Consider the following 20,274-nt stretch of genomic DNA (forward strand, 5'->3'; position numbering starts at 1 on the left):
ATCAAGATAACACTGCGTTAGTATGACACAGTGCCCTATGCATCATTGGGGTGCGGATAAGGGCTTTATTATTATTATTATTTTTAATTAATGAGAAATAAAGACAAATAAGTTGTATAGTAAACTAAATTGTTAATCGAGTAAAACATTTTTATCCAAAATAATTATTTGCCAAACCATTAGATCGTAAAAAACTGTAGATGCATAATTTATTATTCATTGCTATTATCGTAAATATTGCAATTATTGTGGAATGGTTAGGTTATTTGATTCCCATTTATGAGGCCTCAGAGCGCTTTCTGCCTGGGCGTGTATGATAATATCTAGGTCAATACGTTTCCTATTACAGTACAGTAATTTTCAATAACTTGTCAATACGTTCCTACCCATGTTCAACAAAGCTCTTTCTTGTAAATTAAGTAAAACACTGATTGTAAAGGAAATTCAACTCTTATACATTACAATTATTAAAGAAACACTTGTTTTTTACCACTTGAGTTTTATTAAAGACTACATGTTTCAGAAGTTAAACTTCCATCATTCAGGTGTGTATAATAATATATATCTAGACCTGAATGATGGAAGTTTAACTTCTGAAATAAAACTCAAGTGGTAAAAAACAAGTGTTTTCTTTAATCATTGTAATATGTCTTACCACAAAATTAATGCCGAAACAATAAATAAAATATCTTTATACATTATTTTCGAATAAAATAAAGATGATTATAATATTCATTTTAAGTATCTTACGTATATCGATGCATTTAATTGATTGACGTTGAATTTAGACAAGAAATTTTGGTGGCTTAGTAATAATTATTATTTTGTACATCCCTTAGCTAAGGTCACAGAATAAAGATATGATAATTTATGCATTATGGCTAGTTAAGGAAACAGGATACTAGCAGCCCAAAATGGCTACTATAATGCTCAGAAGGATGACGAAGACTGGGTAGTCGGTCCTAAGTTGTCCGCCTTGTTGCATGGCGGCTGGGTGCTCACCTGAAAATTGAAATTACAATTAATTAATTAGGATAGGCATAAAATTTTTATAATTCAATGAAAAAATATGAATACAAATATTTAGATAAGATAATTTGTGTGTATAAGTGTGTATTTACCTGATATGAGGTAAAAAAAATATTATGAAAAAAGGAGCTGTACATTCGTAAAATTACTTTGTTCCATTTTGTTCCATTTTATTTAAAAAAAATGAAAACGGTAACTAAAATTGGGGTTGTTTTATGTTTGAGATGCCAACTTTCAAAGTTTTTATAAAGTTACATATATTTGTACAATGGGAGAATTTACTAAAATTAAGAAGCTTCTAACAAACTTATTTATTATATGCACATTTTTTGTAATGTTCAGAATTTTAATATCTGTGTATCGAAATTAATGAACGTTTTTCTATTTTCGTATACTCTGCATATACTCTGGATATCGGATGGTAGTGACTTTATTATTTAAAATATATTTCAATATTTATTAATACAAATAATTTTTTTTTTTTAATTCAGATTGATCTTCACCGGTTGATGGCAAAAATTGTATTTTAATTCTCGAAAATAATCGTCTATACATTAAAAAACTCAAAATTAGTCTTCTACTCGTTCGAGTATTTTTTTAAAGTCATAATGTTGTCTCAAAAAGTTGATGTGCCAAATCACTAAATAATTAATCTGAGGTGAGCTAAATATATTTTTATTACCAGTTTATGATGTTTATTTAAGGGACATACACTGGCCTGTGAACTGAGGTTAATTAAATGCATTTTGACCAAGAGATATTTTTTAAATTGGTTTGAATTTAACTAAAAATAATTTTCCAGTGTTAAAATATTTCAATTCTCTTTATTAAAAAATATCTATTCCCTTTGAATTCTTACTCGGTATTTTTGCTTTTCACAGTACAGTAAATTCGCGGAAATTGGACCGTCTTTACTTTGCCTAGAATTTGTAATTTGTACACTTCCCTTTAATAGTCTGGACGCAATATCTAGCAGAGTGAAATAATTATACAGGGAAGGGAATGCGAAGTTTAAGGTAAATACAAACAAAAAGTAAACAGAAAAGTTAAGTTTGCATGGTGAAACCCCTTTACATAAACTATACATCTGTGAGCGGTTCATAATTTAATTCGGATGCCATATACCGTAAAGTTAATGAATGCAACACATATGATTTAAGTTGTATTCTATTAGGAGATGCATTTAAATTCAATTACTTTTATGAGATTGCATTTCGCCTGAATGAAGTGGAAATGCAATATTTCAGGTATTTTTCAGACCTCGCACAATATGCGGCAAAATGACGTATGAAACATGTTCCAATGGTGATTTAAAAAAATACTGCAACTAAAGCTAAATTATTTAAAAAAATTATTTATTGATTTCAAAACATATTACATACATAAATCATTTTTATAATATTTCCAAAAAATAATTTTATTTCTCATTTTGGGACATGAGATTAAGGTTAACAAGACTGAAACACAAATAAGAAAGTTACAAACAAGAAAAAAAATAAACAAAACTAATACATGGAAAGTTATAAAATATTAAAAACGTATAATAAATAGGTATATAAAAAACATAAGGTAAGAACCATATTTAAATGAAACAAATAAAAAAAACATAAGGTGAGAAGCATGTTTAAAAGAAAACAAATGAGAAAATTTAACTGAGAATAAAGTAATTTTGCGATCGCGTACTAGGCAATCTTTCATTAATTTTTTTTTTTATTATTTGTTTGGCAGTCACCCAGTGAAAGGATATTTCTGCCAGTGTCAAGTATTATTTTTATTTTCAAACAAAAAAATAATAGAAAATAATAATAACAATTAATACAAAAGGTCGCTAGGCAATCTTTCATGTACGTACCGTAAGCGGAAGATTTTCCGTTGAGTACGTGGACCACCACGGTGCGCGGGTTGGCGTTGGACGGGCTGCAGGTGTACTTGCCCGAGTCGGGGGCGCGCGCGCGCTGGATCAGCAGGTACGAGGTGGTGATGTCGCCCTTCTCCGTGATCACGCTCACTCCGCCGCGCGGCGAGTCGTAGTTGATCTCCTGAGGACCACAACACCGCTCTATTATACACCTTGCCCATAACAGCATCACACCAAAGACAGACGATTAATGCTTTATAATATGAGAGTAAGTTGTATGAATCGCGATGAATATTGATTGCCTAGGGAAAAAAACTAATCAGAATAAAGATATTATTTACCTTTAAAAGAATACATGTACCGAAGTTTGCAATCTTTATATATATTTTTACATTTTATTTTCTATCGTATATTTGATTTATTTTCGATGAAATGTTGATATTTTTCCGAGATTTTGTAAATAGTCGATTTATAGTAAAATACTCCTGCTTGGGTAATTCTCTTGGATGAATACTTACACATAACATGAAATAACTTTGTGAATTTTTTTTAGCATAAAAAAGTGTGCATTTTATTTTTTTGGTTTTACATTTGTCCAAACTGAGCCATAGCTATGCGTGATCGGGTGATAGCTAGTAACTTTAATGAATTTTACCTCAAAGTGATTATTTCATTAGCTTACTCCATGGTATAGTGTTTTGGAGAATTTTCATTAGCTTCATCTTTAGTCATTATAAGACATTCATAAAGCAGTCACACTAATCCATTTTCTGTGTAAAATTGAATTTCACTATAGTTTATCGTCAAAACATTACATGATAACGAATATCCTGCTGACTTAATGTAAATAAACGCGTTAGTTTAAATAAACAAGAAAAGCTTGGAAACCACCACTACAATGTATAAATTATATCATTATCATATTTTATGTAAGGCCCAGCATCGGCAAAGTCGCAACTTAATTTTCTCTTTATACAGTGAACATTTTACGTAATTGGTTTTTTCTTAAATCACTGTTTTTGCATTGAAAAAATAAGTTTTTCTTTGAAATAATTAAATGGTTTTAAAAAAAAAAGTTTTTGAAAGGCAAGAAGTTAGTCAAATATTCTAACAAACAAAATTTCCTAAAAACATTCTTAAGAAAATTGGGCGTGAAAAGACATGTGACCTCTCTGGTGGTCTTCGGTGGAATCAATGCGATTTAACGAATGCTGGGCCTTAAAATGCTCAAAATCAAAATGAAAAAAAAGTCCAGAAAAGTATCCTATCTGAGGCATGTGTTTAGAGGGAAGAAGTACGAGATATTGTACCTAATCATAAAAAGGTAAAAAAGAACGTCGACGAGGTGTGGGCAGATGTCAGCTTTCCAGCTTTGGCCTAGGAATATATGAGATTGGACGGAGATAAGAACATTTGAGGGGTTATTTAGAGCTGCCTAATACTGGGACACATACTCTCAAGTAACACTCGACGCCGGGGAGATCTGACAACACAGGATGAGATATTTTAAGCACAGAAATTAAATTGACACAAAAATATAAATAAATATATATTTTTACTAAAGAAATAATATTAGGTACTTAATATTTAAAGAACAGTCTTGTGAGGGGATTTTAAAATAATGTAATAAAAGATTTTTTTATGATTAAGATGTTTGAATAGCGATATGTAGAGTATGCAAGGCTGTGATAAACGTTGTCGATAAAATTCAGAAAGGTATTTTGATATGATTTGGGCATGTAAATCAGTATGCATGTGTGTATAGTGCACACATATGGCAGCTATGACGTTGATTTTTTTTCATAATTCATTATTTTTACCCATTTATAGCATCAATATTAAAACGAACAAAGCAAAATGCATCATATTTAAGTAATAAATGCACACCGCGTAATTCTGCATACAGTGTTGCCAATATTTTTTGGGGACCATTAAAATGGAGACTGAACAACGAAAACGCGGTCATTTTAAATTCTACAAATACATTTTAAATGTATTGAAATTTCAAACAAACTTTTTTTTACAACGTGTTTTTTGAGGTCGAATTTTTCTCCAATTATGTAAAAAAAATGTATTTTAATTTATTATACTAATAACATAAAATACCACTCACCTACATAATATTTTTTTCTCTTTTTGCCTTTTTCTTAGCTTAAATTTGATGTAACGAGTATTTTTTATCTCTTTTTTACTTTATAAATAGAATAAAAACTTTATAGATAGTTGCTTCTCGTTGGGAGGGACAAGGTGGAAAGAGAATAGGTTTTAGTCCAGGCGTAATTATTTTATTGTCAAACCTTTTTACAGTAAATTATTATTGCATCTATAGTATGTAATGTAAAAAAATCTACTTATTAAAAAAAAGTATTTTGGCTCAACACAGGCTATGTCTAAGGAGCCATTATACATATAATTAGAAAAATGTAAAAAAAATAAAAATATAGTTGTCAAATACAACAAATGTGGAATAAACTGTAAAGTTGTTATTTTGTTTTTTTTTTTTTTTAATGCACTTCCAATACAAAACTTGAATCTAGTTCAAACATTCCGACTATAATATAACTAGTTAAAATATTTTACCATCTTAAAATTTGATGGAATTTAAAAAAATGAAATTAAATAAAATTAAAAAAGATTTATCGAATAAAACCTTAAATTTACAACAAAAAAAAAACAACTTTTAAGGTTGCGAACACAACATCCGCTTTGCATTTCTGGGTTTGGGGGTAAATGGACTGTAAATATGATATAAGATGTTGTGTACCCCTACGAAACCACCCCCACCATTACGCAATACATAACACGTTATATTTTCTCTATAAACGAAGGTGAGACAAAAAAAACTAGATTTAAACCGTTATGAATTGTATTTTTCGATTTTCCAACTTGATCATGGCAGAATCGCAGATCACTACAAAAGCCAATAAACAAAAGTTATAATAAAATAATGAAAAGTAATTATTGATCAGTAAAATAATGTTAGCATGTAGTTGAAATATTATGTCATTATTTCATTTAATGTCATTTTTTATGGCGCTGCCATCGAGGACAGAAAAATTGATTTGGAAAAACATTTTTCATTTATCGTAGGTTAAACTATGAAATATAAAAACAATTGCGTTTTTTTTATTTTTTGTAAAAATTTGAAGTCAATCGGTCAATAAGTTTAAGTCATTAAAGATTTTGAGCTAACTAGTATTTTTTATTTATTTATATAGTTGTAATCATATTCATTTGGGATTTTCAATATTTAACTGATGACATTGTTTCCACGTTATTATATACACACATTTTTTTTTTGAAATTTAATACGAGTAAGAAATAAATCGGATCCATAAAAAATCTAATATCCAGTCTTAAAAGTCGAAAAATATAAAATTGTATTTTTACCATTAAGTTTAATATTCAATTAATGATTAAAGATTATTTTGTTGTTGTTTTGCAAAATTTTGACCCTTGACACGGGACCCTATAATGATAAGGCCAACCCCCAGTAGACTGAACCGAAACCGGAAGTACGCTAATCCGACCCGGATGCCGGAAGCCGATTGAAGCTGTCCAAATAACTATGTGGTCACTGGTTACAAAACGTCGCATTGGGGACGCTTTGACCATAGTCGCTATGGCTTTTGTCCGCCGGAATTTGAAACCTAAACTTACAAAATCAATAATGGGTTCATGAACGACGAGCTTTATATTAAGAAATACGTACAGCAATTGTGTTTTTGAAATAGAATAATTGTATACAGAATCAAAACTTTTTGTTTTTTTTTTCATTTTGCAACCTATTTCTTTTATTCTTTCTTACCCGTATCCGCAACCAATAGTGCAAAGGGCACTGAATCGCATTTATGCAGTGTTATCTTTATCGTTACTTATTTGAAGGCAAAGTGATCACTCTTGCGCTTCAGCGACCAGTCCAGGGTAATATTAAATAAATATTGCGGTGTAAAATCACTAATATTTATTTTCAACCTCCTTGGAATCAAACCCGAGATCTCCAGCACGGTAGCAAAACACTTAAATAAAAATATCAATCATAGATGTTGCCAATAAAATAGCATTCTATTGTGGGTCGAATTGTGAATAACTCTCTCCTTATCATTCACCGTTTATTTTAAGCAATACCACTTAATACCAATTTCTTAAACGGTTTTACACAAAACCATTTAAGAAGTGATAAGAGTAGTGTTGTATTACCATACCAGAAAGTTAACTTATCGTATAAAGTGATCACTTAAGCAGCCTATGATATGTCGTAAGCCCTATAAATACACAGACTTCCATATTCTTTTTCACGTAAAGGTAGACAGAAATAATAAAACTCCATACTACTCTGTATGTGCAAACAACCTCTGCTACGCATCCCAGATTCATTCATCTCCTTATACATACCCACCGATGAGTCCAACGGTCTACATGACCACTATAAATTAATTGGAATATTTAATCATGCCGAGTATAACTTTTCAAAATATTATGTTTAACTTGCTGAAACTAGATTCATACCTATTTTAAAAGCAAAGAAGAATGACGAGAGTCATGAAAATCAAGTATCTTTTGCAACATTTTGAGTTTGTCCAATCTATATTTGGAGATAATCCCGATTTGTTAACAGGTATTTGGACACACTAAAAATGTTGTAAATAAATTATCTGGTCAAATTATAAGCTTAAATGATAAAAATGAAAATGATATTTTCTGGCGCTTCTCATGTGTGTGATTTTAATCCAAGATTTGGACCTGACATACTAACTAAAGAGTTTTTGCTCAGTAAAAAACCTTCTTTTCATCTCACCAATAGATGTCTCTAGTGAAGTTCTAGTGATTCAAAAACAACGTTTCAAAATTGGTTCATATATATAGAACTTCCAAGAATTTGAGTAGTATGGTTGTCAATAATGGGTAGAATTGGTAAATATTACACTTGTGTAAAGCGATGACTTAAACCAGCCTATGACGGATGTCCGCCCCGTAAATGCCCAGACTTCCATATTCTTCTTCATCTTTGATCGATGTCAAAAAATAAGTATCTTTTAAAAATCTTTTAGTATCTGGGCCATAAGGCAGTCTCCGATATGGATAAAATAATTGAAGGTGAAAATGATTTGGAAGAAACGGAGGTGAATTGATTATCAAGTTCCAGGTATCCTAGTTGAACACATGCCTAAGAACTAAACAAGACGAGTAGGAAAAATAAGATAAGATAAACATTTGTATTTTTTTAGGATAAGGTTAAGCAAACATGAATATCAATTTCTTCGTTTAAATGAAATTTCCGCTATCGCCCACAAGTAGCAAGGAAATAATTAACTGGATACTTCACACCATAAATTACATACAGCTCTTTGTTCACTTTCTATCAAAGCAAATCGATTACGGAGTGTTACAGCAACAATCTATGTGTTAGCCTTTTCCAATATACCGTAAGAATAATCGCCTATCCACATCATACAATGAAATAACCCAAAAATAATATTTTATATCCTTAAATAAGGCTTTCTTTTTTCATCCTGTAAGTAATTAAAATCTTTTTTGTTTGATTTTGTAAGGTTTTATTAATAAATTTACATGCAGACTTTGTTCATTTGTTTATTTTACTAATCTTATCTTGAAAGTAAATTTGTGCGTTTATTATATACATACATATAAACATATATCTTATATATTTATCTGGGGAACGCTCAAAGGCAAAACACTTGTATTTTTACAAGTCTTTTGCCTTTGCCTACTGAAATAGCCTTGTATTTTTTTCAGATCCCTGAGATGCTGATTTCTAGGTTAAAAGCAAGTATTTTTGGCCTTATTTTTAAAACAAAATTGTTAACATTAAAATGCATTCATATTCTTTGACATTTCCTCAGATTTTTCTATCGTGGTGTTCTATAAAGAATCTATCACCGTAGCGTTTATATTTCTTACCATCTATACGAGAATACATTTACATTTAAACAGACAGAAGTAATTCAGTAGAGAGAAATTTAAAAATAATTAAATGGTTTGGGTACAGTGTTATTTTTTTTCAAATATTTCTACAGAATCCTTTTTTGCACCTGCAGACAAAACTAAGAGGCTTTTCGGCTCACTCCAAAAAATACTAAACTTATTAAGTAAAACACTGAACTACAGAGGCGTCAATTTTATATTTGGAAGTATCCAGGTTTGTGATTTTTAAATATATTTAAACAATGTTATCCTAAGCATAGGTTTCAACTTTTCAAATACTCTCTTTCGACGAACTTGTTTCCTCTGCTTAAAATTTTCACCTTGGATTTTCCTCGAATAACAAAAACCAAAGACCAAAAACCAGCCAACAAAAACCCAAAAACTCTTGGATGCTGAAAAATAAAAATAAAATGATTCGAAGGCAAAGCCCAGGTGACGTTGGTCAAGAGAGAAGAATCTACAACCTGAGGACAAAGAGAGCTGGTTTTATACATACACTGCGTCATATACTGCGTCTACAAAGACGATAAGTTGAGATAGGGTCAGGAAAAAAGCTATTCTAAGCATGTAAGAAATATGAATTATGTAATACGTAATACGAAAACTGGTCACAGGTTTTCAGAACCAAAGTTTGCGAAACCATGTTACCACACCACGGTATTAATTACATTTTTTATAAGGTACCTTGAGCGCCGTGATTCGACTTTATATGACACAATTAATAGCATACGATATGATCCCTAGTGTAAGAATTGGTTATCACAATGTTAAGTTACAGCCATTAAAGGAATTTTGATAATATCTGAATTTGCATATCGATTTCCCCTTAATGTTATTTTGCTAACTCGATCACGAAATATGATCCCAAAACTATTATTACTAAACGAAAAATTTATGCTAGGATGGTGGGACGCCATATTGCCAAAGGATTTGCTTCGCCAGGGGGAGTTTTCACAAAATTATAATTAATCGTTAGATATTGGATAATATTACGACCCCTATTAATAATACAGGGCCATCTTCTATTTCCACAGCCTCTTTTAAGGTACAATTTATATGCAAATCAGGATCTACCGAACCAAGGGTCGGGGACGTAGACTCAACGAATTATACGGGAATACAAAAAATGGAGTTCTTGTAATTGTTAAGAGACTTAGAATTTTACAAACTATTTGAAATCTCATTGAATTCGCATAGTTTTAAATTAAAAAAAAAACTTTTAAACTGAAATTAAAGGTTCTAGAAGATATCTACCTTTGTTAGCAGATCGTTAGAATAATTAACCATTTATCATTTTAAAAATTAAAACCAAAAAATACAAAAATGTTATTTCACCTAGCGCTACGTGACTTTTAATCACTACCAAAAAAGTCTTCGTGGTGAAAGAAAGTGCATTCAACTTAAAAAAAAGGATTTATTTTTTTATTTTTTCAGCGACTTAATACAAAATTGGAGAATTGTCTGTCCCTTTTTTTCATAATAATTCAAATGTCGTTTATTGTACTAATCCTGAATTTATCTACGCCAATGATACTTACTAATTTTAATGAAAAAAACGTTTTTTCAAGAATACAAAATAACGTGTTTAAATTAATCAGGGACGTTTTAGTATGTAAATTTAGTTATCATATTTATTTTACGGAGTTTCGAAAATAGTGTTGTCGTCATATTTATTTTATGGAGAATGAATATTTACATGAATATTGAATATTGAATATCGAAGACATAGTGGTGTGGCATTCTATTATCTCTGCCTACCCCTGCAGAAGTCGCGATTTTTAGTTAGCGTTTAATAAATATTTAGTCCGCCTCCGTGGTGTAATGGTTAAAGTGTTTAGCTACCGTTCTGGAGGTCTCGGGTTCAATTCCCATGGGGGGATTAAACTAAATATTGGTGATTTTGCACTAAAATATTTAATTAATGTTACCCTAGACTGGTAAATGAAGCGCAGGAGTGATCACCTTGCCTTCGTGTAAGTAACGTCAAGATAATACTGCGTCTATACCATACAGTGCCCTATGCACCATTGAGTGCGGGGAAGGATTTATTAGTCTCTTGTAAAAGCGCAATAACGTCTTTATAACCAGAAAAGCAAAAACAGGTGCTAGAATAAAATAGGAATTTTTAATAAATGTTAACAGCTTTAAGCAGAAATATGTATTTTCAACAGCATGGAATTTTCATTTTCATTTCAGATTTAGTTTGCTTTTGTTTAAGCCCCTGGCTCGTTACATTATTAAATCCATTTTCCATTGGGATTATCGTGGCTAACTAAGTAACGCAGGGTTGAGACTTTTGGATCTCGAAAATACCTCCCTTTCCCTAAAAAGCCAAAATAATTTGTTTATAATCCGCTCGACCAGTAAATTGTGATACTGTGCCTGACTCATTGGATTTGCAGCAAGAAACGTGCTAAGTTTAAGTTTTGATTTACAAAAAAAAACAGAAAAATATGCACAGTATAATTAAAATGTAACTTTCTTTTAAAATCACTTTAAATATTTAATTATAACTTAATTATATAAATTATTTTTATTATAAAATGAAAAATAACTAAGTTAGTGCTATGTGTAAACCTCAACGATAGTTTAGTGGTTACTGTGTTTGTTTACCATGCAAGAGGTCCCGGGTTCCATTCCTAAGGGGGTCAAAACAATCAAATATGTTTTCTTGAATATTATTATTTGTATTAATTTTATTTATAAGGTAATTTATGGCACATTTTATAAGCTTTATAAAACAAATAAAAATACCTTTGTTTATTATTTGAGTAGTGTGGTTGTAACTCGTAGGTAAAATTGGTGAATGTTGTGTAAAGTGATCACTTAAGACAGCCAATGATGGTCGTAAGCCCTGTAAAAGTTAGTGCTATGTGTAAACCTCAACGATAGTTTAGTGGTTACTGTGTTTGTTTACCATGCAAGAGGTCCCGGGTTCCATTCCTAAGGGGGTCAAAACAATCAAATATGTTTTCTTGAATATTATTATTTGTATTAATTTTATTTATAAGGTAATTTATGGCACATTTTATAAGCTTTATAAAACAAATAAAAATACCTTTGTTTATTATTTGAGTAGTGTGGTTGTAACTCGTAGGTAAAATTGGTGAATGTTAATGTGTAAAGTGATCACTTAAGACAGCCAATGATGGTCGTAAGCCCTGTAAATGCCTACACTTTCATATTCTTCTTCATCTATGTTGATATGTCAGAAAATAATGTGACAACCATTTAACTTTTAACCACTTTTATATGACCATTGACGGCGTTGTCAAATTATACATAAATAGGAAAAGCCTCAAATTACGAATGAGTTGTTTCGGATAAGTTTGCAATTTGTGTTTCCAATAATCATTTAAAGTATGCACTGAATATGAAATTCAGTCACCAAGTCTTGTATGCAAATAATGCAAATTAATGCGGTACAATGACACGCTTCTGGGCGCTTTACACATTTGTAAAATATTCAACATGTAGTATTTGCAGCGTTCAGTGTTCACCCGACATAGGAATATACATAAAATACACAATACACGAAGTTGCCATTTTTCTAAAAAATAACACATTTAAATAGGACAAAATTTACGTGATTTTTTTTATTTAAACTTCTTTTAACTTTTTTCCGCACCCAATAGTACATAGGGCACTGCATCGTGTATGAGCAGTGTTATCCTGATCGTTAAATACACAAAGAAAAGGCTATGAGCCCTGCACTTCATGTCCCAGTCCATAACATTTATTATTTGATATTTACCTCTTTTTCATATTCCAGTTAGAGGATGTTTCTTCCAGTGCCAAGTCTTATTTTTATTTACAAATAAAGAAATATCTTAAAATAAAAACAATAATTTTTCATAAATTGAAGCTTTTATTTTATATCATTTTAGAGATTAATACCGCAATTCTAGAATAAGGTTCTGAAATAAGGGTAATATTTTCTAATGATTTTAAAATAAAAACAAATTTTCACATGGCAAAACGATACTTATGTGAAATAATAGGTATACGGATATCATTTCTTGAATGTTTTTCGCAGATACTTTGTCAGTTAGTTGTTATTGCATTAGTTATTATTTGGAGTTGCTACGTAATGCACAATAACATTAAGGATTTAGTTTTTGGTAAGGGAATGTAATTAATTATGAGTATTTTAATGTTTTAAAATGTAATAAACCATGATAATGATAAGGTTTTTGTTGAAACCGTTAGGTTAAAGTGTACGTATAATAAAAAAGTGGTTAAAACTAACTAACTAACTAACTAACCATCACGCCGCTTCCCCGCAGGGGTAGGCAGAGAGAATAGAACGCCACACCACTCTGTCTTTGCAAACATTCTTCGCCTCCTCCACGTTCATGCATCTCCTCACAAATACTCGCCGATTGTTACGACTCCTAACCTGACCACTTTCAAGTATTTGGCATACCTGATCGTGCCATGTTTTTCTCGTTGAAACAAAGTTGTTTAATTTTATAAAGGTATACGAATAGGTCAACGTAATAGTTTGTTTGTATAATTCCTTTTATTCCGTCTTTTGCTGACGATTTTTTCCTCCAGAATTATATGTAAGTAGCTAAAACTGTTTCCTGATAATCCTTTATTATTTGTTGACATCTCATCAAAGATGAAGAAGAATGTGGAAGTCTGGGCATTTACGGGGCTGACGACCGTCATAGGCTGGTTTAAGTGATCACTTTACACACGTGTAACATTCACCAATTCCACCCATTATTGACAGCCACACTACTCAAATTTTTAGAATTTCTTTATATATGAACCAAATTCATAACGTTGTTCTTGATTCACTAGAACTTCACTAGAGACATCTATTGGTGAGATGAAAAGAAGATATTTATTGAGCAGAAACTCTTATATCAGTATGTGAGGTCCGAATCCTGGATTATAATCGCATACATGAGAAACGCCATAAAATATCGTTTTCATTTTAATTATTTTAGCTTATAATTTGACCAGTTAATTTATTTACAACATTTTGAGTGTGTCTAAATACATTTTCACAAATCTGGATTTTCTCCGATTATAGGAGTAATTTTCATATTTTTTTATTAACATGAAAAATAGCTCCTATAATTGGAGATAATCCAGAATTGTGAACAAGTATTTGGACACACTTAAAATGTTGTAACAATCCTATGAAAAAACAAATTAAAAGTCCGGATTTGATTTCAACGAGCAGTTCGACAGAAGCGTGTTATTTCGGATAGAATATGAATAGTAAAATAACGTAACATTGCCACGGGGGAATATTCCGTAACTAGGACGAATAACTAACCATATATTCAGTCCAATTAAAAAAGCGTGACGTATGAAGTTATTGTTTTTTAAATGGAGTTTTATGTTTCGTAGTTACAGCTGTGACATGAATCCGTCGTTAGTTTAAAAACGTTGTTAAAAATACATTACATCGCAATTTCCCAAATATTTATGTAAAAACTCATGACTTTGACATCGAAAAACTGACATTTATATTATGAATAAATGACATTTATATATTTTAGTAATCGATATTTTCAGGTGTTTTTTAGTATAAAAAATAATTTGTTAATCAATCTGATATATCGCTCACTCTTTTCAGCAACGTCATATATCAAAAATCGTCAATTTTCAGTTGTGCATGTTTTTGGAATGCCCAGAAAATGTACTATATCCTAGAGAAAGCGGCATATTTTAAACTTAATATTTACCCGCTACAGGGCAGAAAGTGTTGTTCTTGCATTTTGAAGAAAATGTATTGTTTAAGTTTTATTTAATATACTAAGTATTTTTCAAATGGAGAAAAAACAGTCAGGTTTTACCTAAAAAGATTTGTGCAAAAGTTTAATAAGTGGCTTGATATTTATTCTTAATATATTTCATTATATTTTTAAACTTAAAAAACGATGTCCTAAGTTTTTTGATATATGACGTTGTTGAAAGGAGTGATCGAAATATTTTATAAATGTTTCTGATGATAAAAATGTATCATAAAATGTGGTTCTCAGTCGTGGGTCAAATGGTGAATATTATTTAATGTGTTAAATTGATTACTTAGACCAGCCAACGACAGGTTGTAAACCCTATGAATCCCCAGACACCCATATTCTATCAATGTTAAGATAACAATTAATTAAAATCCACTTCATTTTTGGGTGTAAAAAGTAGTTATTATATATTAAATTTTAAGTTTTTATTCGAGTTGATTGATATAATCAGAATGAAAAAAAGTGTTTTTTTTTTGTGTACAAAAAATAAGATACGAACAAAAATATACAGCTAAATGAAAAAGAAACTACAAAAGTTAAAGAAAAAACTTCAAATGTCAATTTAAAAGCATAACATACAATTTAATTAGTGAACTTACAAACATCTCTACAGAAAAAAATAAACGCATGAAAACATACAGCGAATAAGTTATTACTTTGTTTAATCATCGTTGTTATTAATTTGTTTTTATTTTAATTTAACTAAACTAAACTGAATCAAACCAAGCTATACAAAGCATATCAGATTGACGAACCATTTATTATATACATATTTTGTCTTTGTTTTTTGCGATAGCAATACCTCTGAGGTATATTCTACAAAAAAATAATTAATATACTTATTTTTTTGATTGTTACGAAAACAAAGGAACAAAAATATACGCAAAAACGAAATGTTAAAAACATTTGTACTTTAAATCTAAGGCCCAGCAAAAAGCCAGTCATTATAAACACTGGTTTACAAAAATACCCTTTCGTAAAGGGAAACTGTTGACTTTAAATAACATAAATTCTTTTCTAGATAATAAAAATACAACAGAATTTCAGAAGGGTCGAACGAATGAAAAGGGATGTTTTTGGTTCTTGTTTTTATTGTACCTTTCTGAGTGAAATATGCTTTCGTTAATAAAAGCTGAATTTCTACATTTTCACGGATATTTTTTTGGTTTTATATGTTTAATACCATAAATAGTTGTTTGCAATCAGAGGGTAGATATTACTTGAACATTTGAAAAAAAACATAAATAACAAGAGATGATATTAAGAGGGCAAAGAAAAAGGGGGTTTAGGGAAGGAGGTAGAGGGAAAAACTAAGGGAGGAGGTTTGATGGATTCTAATGATAAATCGCTCACTCCTTTCAACAACGTCATATATCAAAAATCGTCAATTTTCAATTGTGCATGTTTTCGGAATGCCCAAAAAATGTACTATATCACAGCAAAAGCAGCATATTTTTAACTTAATATTTACCAGCTACAGGGCAGAAAGTGTTGTTAATTTTTTTTTTTTAATATACTTACTACATATTTTTCAAATGGAGGAAAACCCTTTAGGTTTTACCAAAAAAGATTTGTTCCACAGTAAAAAGTTCAATAAGTGGCTTGATTTATATTTTACTTGATTTAATACTTTTTATTATATTCCAACACTTAAAAACGATCCGAAAAATCAAGATTTTTGTTATGTGATGTTGTTGAAAAAAGTGAGTTTCTTTAGTTTATATTTACGTACCAATGCATTGAAAAATTTACCGAACGGTTGCTCGTATTACGAATCTTACGCCCGACTTATTCTTACTAGGATATAAGTCCCGTAAATTGCCAGAATAAGTTGGCTAAGTCAAGTAAAACGATCCCCCAGTATGCATAAGCTATGTCCTCACTTCCAATCTACTCGTGTTGATTCCGTAAGCCGCTTTCGCAAAGACAGTTTCATTAAGAAAGTTCGCGTTAATGCCCACTTTAGGTGTTCCCGCCTAGGTGGCGCGATTAACACATGTACTGCATAATCGCGGGATAGGCGTCTGGAACGGGTTAACACGACTCGTCATTCCAGGACTTGCGCGTTAATCTGCCGTTTTCAATTAATTTAAGATGTCCCCCTTTTTGATGTGCAGGGGAAAATATAATCATATTATATTGTGTTATGTCTCGTCAAGGCGCTACTGACTGCAATATTAAGTTAAATGGATCATTTTATTGTTTTTTGACAGCTCATCAAAGATGAAGAAGAATATGGAAGTCTGGGCATTTACGGGTCTGACGACCATCATAGGCTGGTTTAAAAGATCACTCTACACGCGTGCAACATTCATCAATTATATCATTAATTATATTCCTAAAATTGGAGATCATCCAGATTTGAGTACAAGTATTTGGACACACATAAAATGTTGTAGATCATTTTATTGTTTTATAACGACATAAAAAATAGAGAACAGTAGAATCCTAGTTATTAGGTACAAATCTAATCCAGCTACCACTGTAATTGGAAATGCCTGTAATATGTACATACATACAGTGTATTCTCTTATAAAGAGCATTATTAGTTCCAGCATCTCACTCGTAAAGCGAAATTTTTTCCCATAGAAATTAATGTAAAATATGATGATACTTTCCATGCCAAAAGAATAATCAATTTTAGATTTTTTTATTCAAAAAAAAATTCTTAGAAAAACAATAAATTGTTAAGGAGTGTAACAACTTGGTAAACAATTTGGATTAAAAAAAAAACCTTAATATTTTTTTTTGTCAAATAATCAATCTTTTTTAATTATAAAATAATTTTTAAGCATTTGTTTTGAAAAAAAGGTTTTGAATAAAAATAAATAATAATTGAAAAATGGACTTTATAAATAAACTAACAAATAAACGGAAAACAAAATCTCTCTGAAGTAGCGAATCCTTGACAATACATACATTTATAAATTTTATCCGGAGCAAGTACGAGTACAATGAACCTCATAGTCTGGATACTATATCAAGTTTGAAATAGATCTTATACTCTCTTAAATTATTGGGGAAAGCTGTTAAAACCTTATCGCAGCCACCGTTGGTCGGAAAATCTCCGAAAAATATCGCCGTGACGTAGATTCAACTTTAAACAGCAATCTCTCGGTTTTCCCCACTCATTTTCCAGCGTTTCGCTTTCTTTAATCCGCTACTCTCATTCTGCTACCCTTGGAGCACCATGTGACTTGCCAGGGGGTGCATGCGAACTTTTTGCTCGGCGGGTGAAAAAAGTTTTTACATCGCTTTTATCTTTATGCTTTTATCAACCTTCCCACCCTCTCGGCAGATCCATACATCGACCCTGCTGTCGCGCCACGATACACTGAAATTCAACGTCAAATTTCGATCGAAATTGCGCACCTAATACGACTTTTATATCTCTATATTGGCATTTGACAATTGAGGAATATCGAAAATAAAATGGTCAGTTATTCAGTTTTTCAGAGATTCCTTAACCTATATGGACCTAAGAAAGGGATTAAAATTACCCTTAGGCAACGTCTCACTAGATAACTCAATAATATTCTAGAAATTGTATTATTTTTAACAGTAAAAAAATATTCAACTTGACCACAAATGGTGTAGAGAATAAGCACGTGAAATAAAGTGAAATTTGAAGGATAAATAAATCTTCCGGAATTTAAGAAGTGTGGTTATCAATCATGGGTAACGTTACACGTGTATGGAGTGATCACTTTAACTATCCTATGATAGGTCGTAAGCCCTGTAAGCCGAGAGATTTCCGTCTTCTTCATCTATGTTAAAATACCAATAAAAAAATCCTAAGTAGAAAACCGAGATTTGTTATCAAAATTTACCTTCGATTGAAATAAAAAATCATATTTTCAAACCATCTTCTAATGTTCAAAATAATTTGGGACGAATCTTATAAACATTTCACGAAGGTCTCTGCAAAATAAAAATAATAAAAAAATCCCGAATTCACCATAGACGTTTTAGAGAGCTCGCATATTAAAAGTGTCAATTAAAGGATAAATACAACTTTTTAACCAAAATTTGAGTAGTGTGGTTGTCAATTCTAAGTAGAATGACAAATTTTGTCGATATTTCCACCACTTTTAATTTATTATTATTATTTTATTTTATTATTTATATCACACACTGGATCATTCACCCTACGAATGATAAATCTCTATTGAAGGTGTCTGAACTTGAGATAAAACATCTATCAAAAAACATCTGAGCATTCCAGGGCTTACGACCTGGCATTTGGCTGGCTCAACTGACCACATTAATATATTCTATTTTTAATAATACAAGTGTATAAAATGTTTACTCAAACCATCCTATGAAACGTTATAAGCCCTGTTTATATCCAGCATCCATATTCTTTTTATCAATGTTGAGATCTCAATATAAAGGGTAAATAATACAATTAACCCTTTCTCCTCCCCTAACAAAAAAAAACCTTTCTCACATTCAGTGACTGGACTGTATTCATTGACAGACATATCCTGTCCGTTTTTACGGACGTTATTAGGCAATTAATATAAATCATCCTGCTAAAATCGCAAATCTAACTTCACATACAATAAAAAGCGAATAATAATTCAAAGATGAAAGGATTTAAATCGCTGGAGCCACACAAAAGGATAGTTCAATTTATTTCGTGAAAATACAAAGTAAATATGAAACCGCCGTGAGAATGAATTTTGGAATTCGAACACACTCTTTCACGGGGCGAACGGAAAAATGTCTCATTAAAAAGTACAACGTTTGAAACAAAAGACGGGCAAAAAAACGAGCGAAATAAATTGGCGAACATTAACAAAAATGCTTAAAATGGCGAACGCGCACGTACCGAAATTCAAATACTTACCGAGTAAAATTCGCAAAAATATGTAACTGCAGAGAAAATTCGTAAAAACGCTTCTTAAACTGTTCTGGTATTGTGATATTTTATTTAAATTTTATTATAAAATAAAAAATCACAATATTTTATTTAATCTCACACTATATAATAATTTTCGCCTCCGTGGTGTAATGGTTAACGTGTCTAGCTACCGTTCTGGAGGTGCCGGGTTTAATTCCCAGGGGGGGGGTCAAATAAATATGAGTGATTTTTTTCAATGTTATATTTATTCAACATTACCCAGGACTGGTACCTGAAGCGAAGGGCTGATCACCTTTCTCTTCATGTAAGTAACGATCAAGATAACACTACGTAATAACGATGCAAAGCCCTGTACACCATTGGGTGCAGATAAAGGTTAGATAAATATATTAAATAAAATGTTTTTTTCATTCACTCAGAAAAAAATAACCCCTTCTTTGTAGTGTATTAAAAAAAAATATATGCATGTACATATGTATATATTTCACCATTCAAGTGATGGCTGCCGTCAAAAACCATGCTATCCGTTATTACTAATGTTTAGTATTGCATGTGTTGCTGTAACGTTCAACAGATGGCTTCGCCATTACGGTCAATAAGGATGATTTTCAAAATTACTTATATTTACTTGACACAGACAGAGGTCCCGGGTTTGATTCCCAGGGGGGGTCAAAGATATAAAAGTGATTTTTTTACTCTTATATTTATTCAAAATTACCCTGGACTGGTACCTGAAGTGGAGGGTCATTCACCTTTCCTTCATGTGTTAACGATCAAGATAACTCTGCGTTTGTTTAATGCAGTGTCCTATG

The 20,274-nt window shown here is 31.1% G+C and overlaps 1 protein-coding gene across 1 annotated transcript in view; it reads right to left on the reverse strand.

The window, feature by feature from the left end:
- Positions 1-655: 655 nt before the first annotated feature.
- LOC148311739 (zwei Ig domain protein zig-8-like) overlaps positions 656-20,274 on the reverse strand; it is a 78,772-nt gene continuing 59,153 nt past the window's right edge. Inside the window, exons 7-8 of the mRNA XM_088278384.1 lie at positions 2,882-3,068; positions 656-1,002 (exon numbers count right to left, since the gene is read on the reverse strand). Coding sequence (XP_088134510.1) covers positions 902-1,002; positions 2,882-3,068 — 288 coding nt within the window. The 3' untranslated portion in view covers positions 656-901. The remainder of the gene's footprint in view (positions 1,003-2,881; positions 3,069-20,274) is intronic.

The sequence above is a fragment of the Brachycentrus maculatus genome, unplaced genomic scaffold (assembly GCF_059751285.1).
Source record: "Brachycentrus maculatus isolate JH-2025_06_01 unplaced genomic scaffold, ASM5975128v1 h1tg000057l, whole genome shotgun sequence".
Taxonomy (NCBI): domain Eukaryota; kingdom Metazoa; phylum Arthropoda; class Insecta; order Trichoptera; family Brachycentridae; genus Brachycentrus; species Brachycentrus maculatus.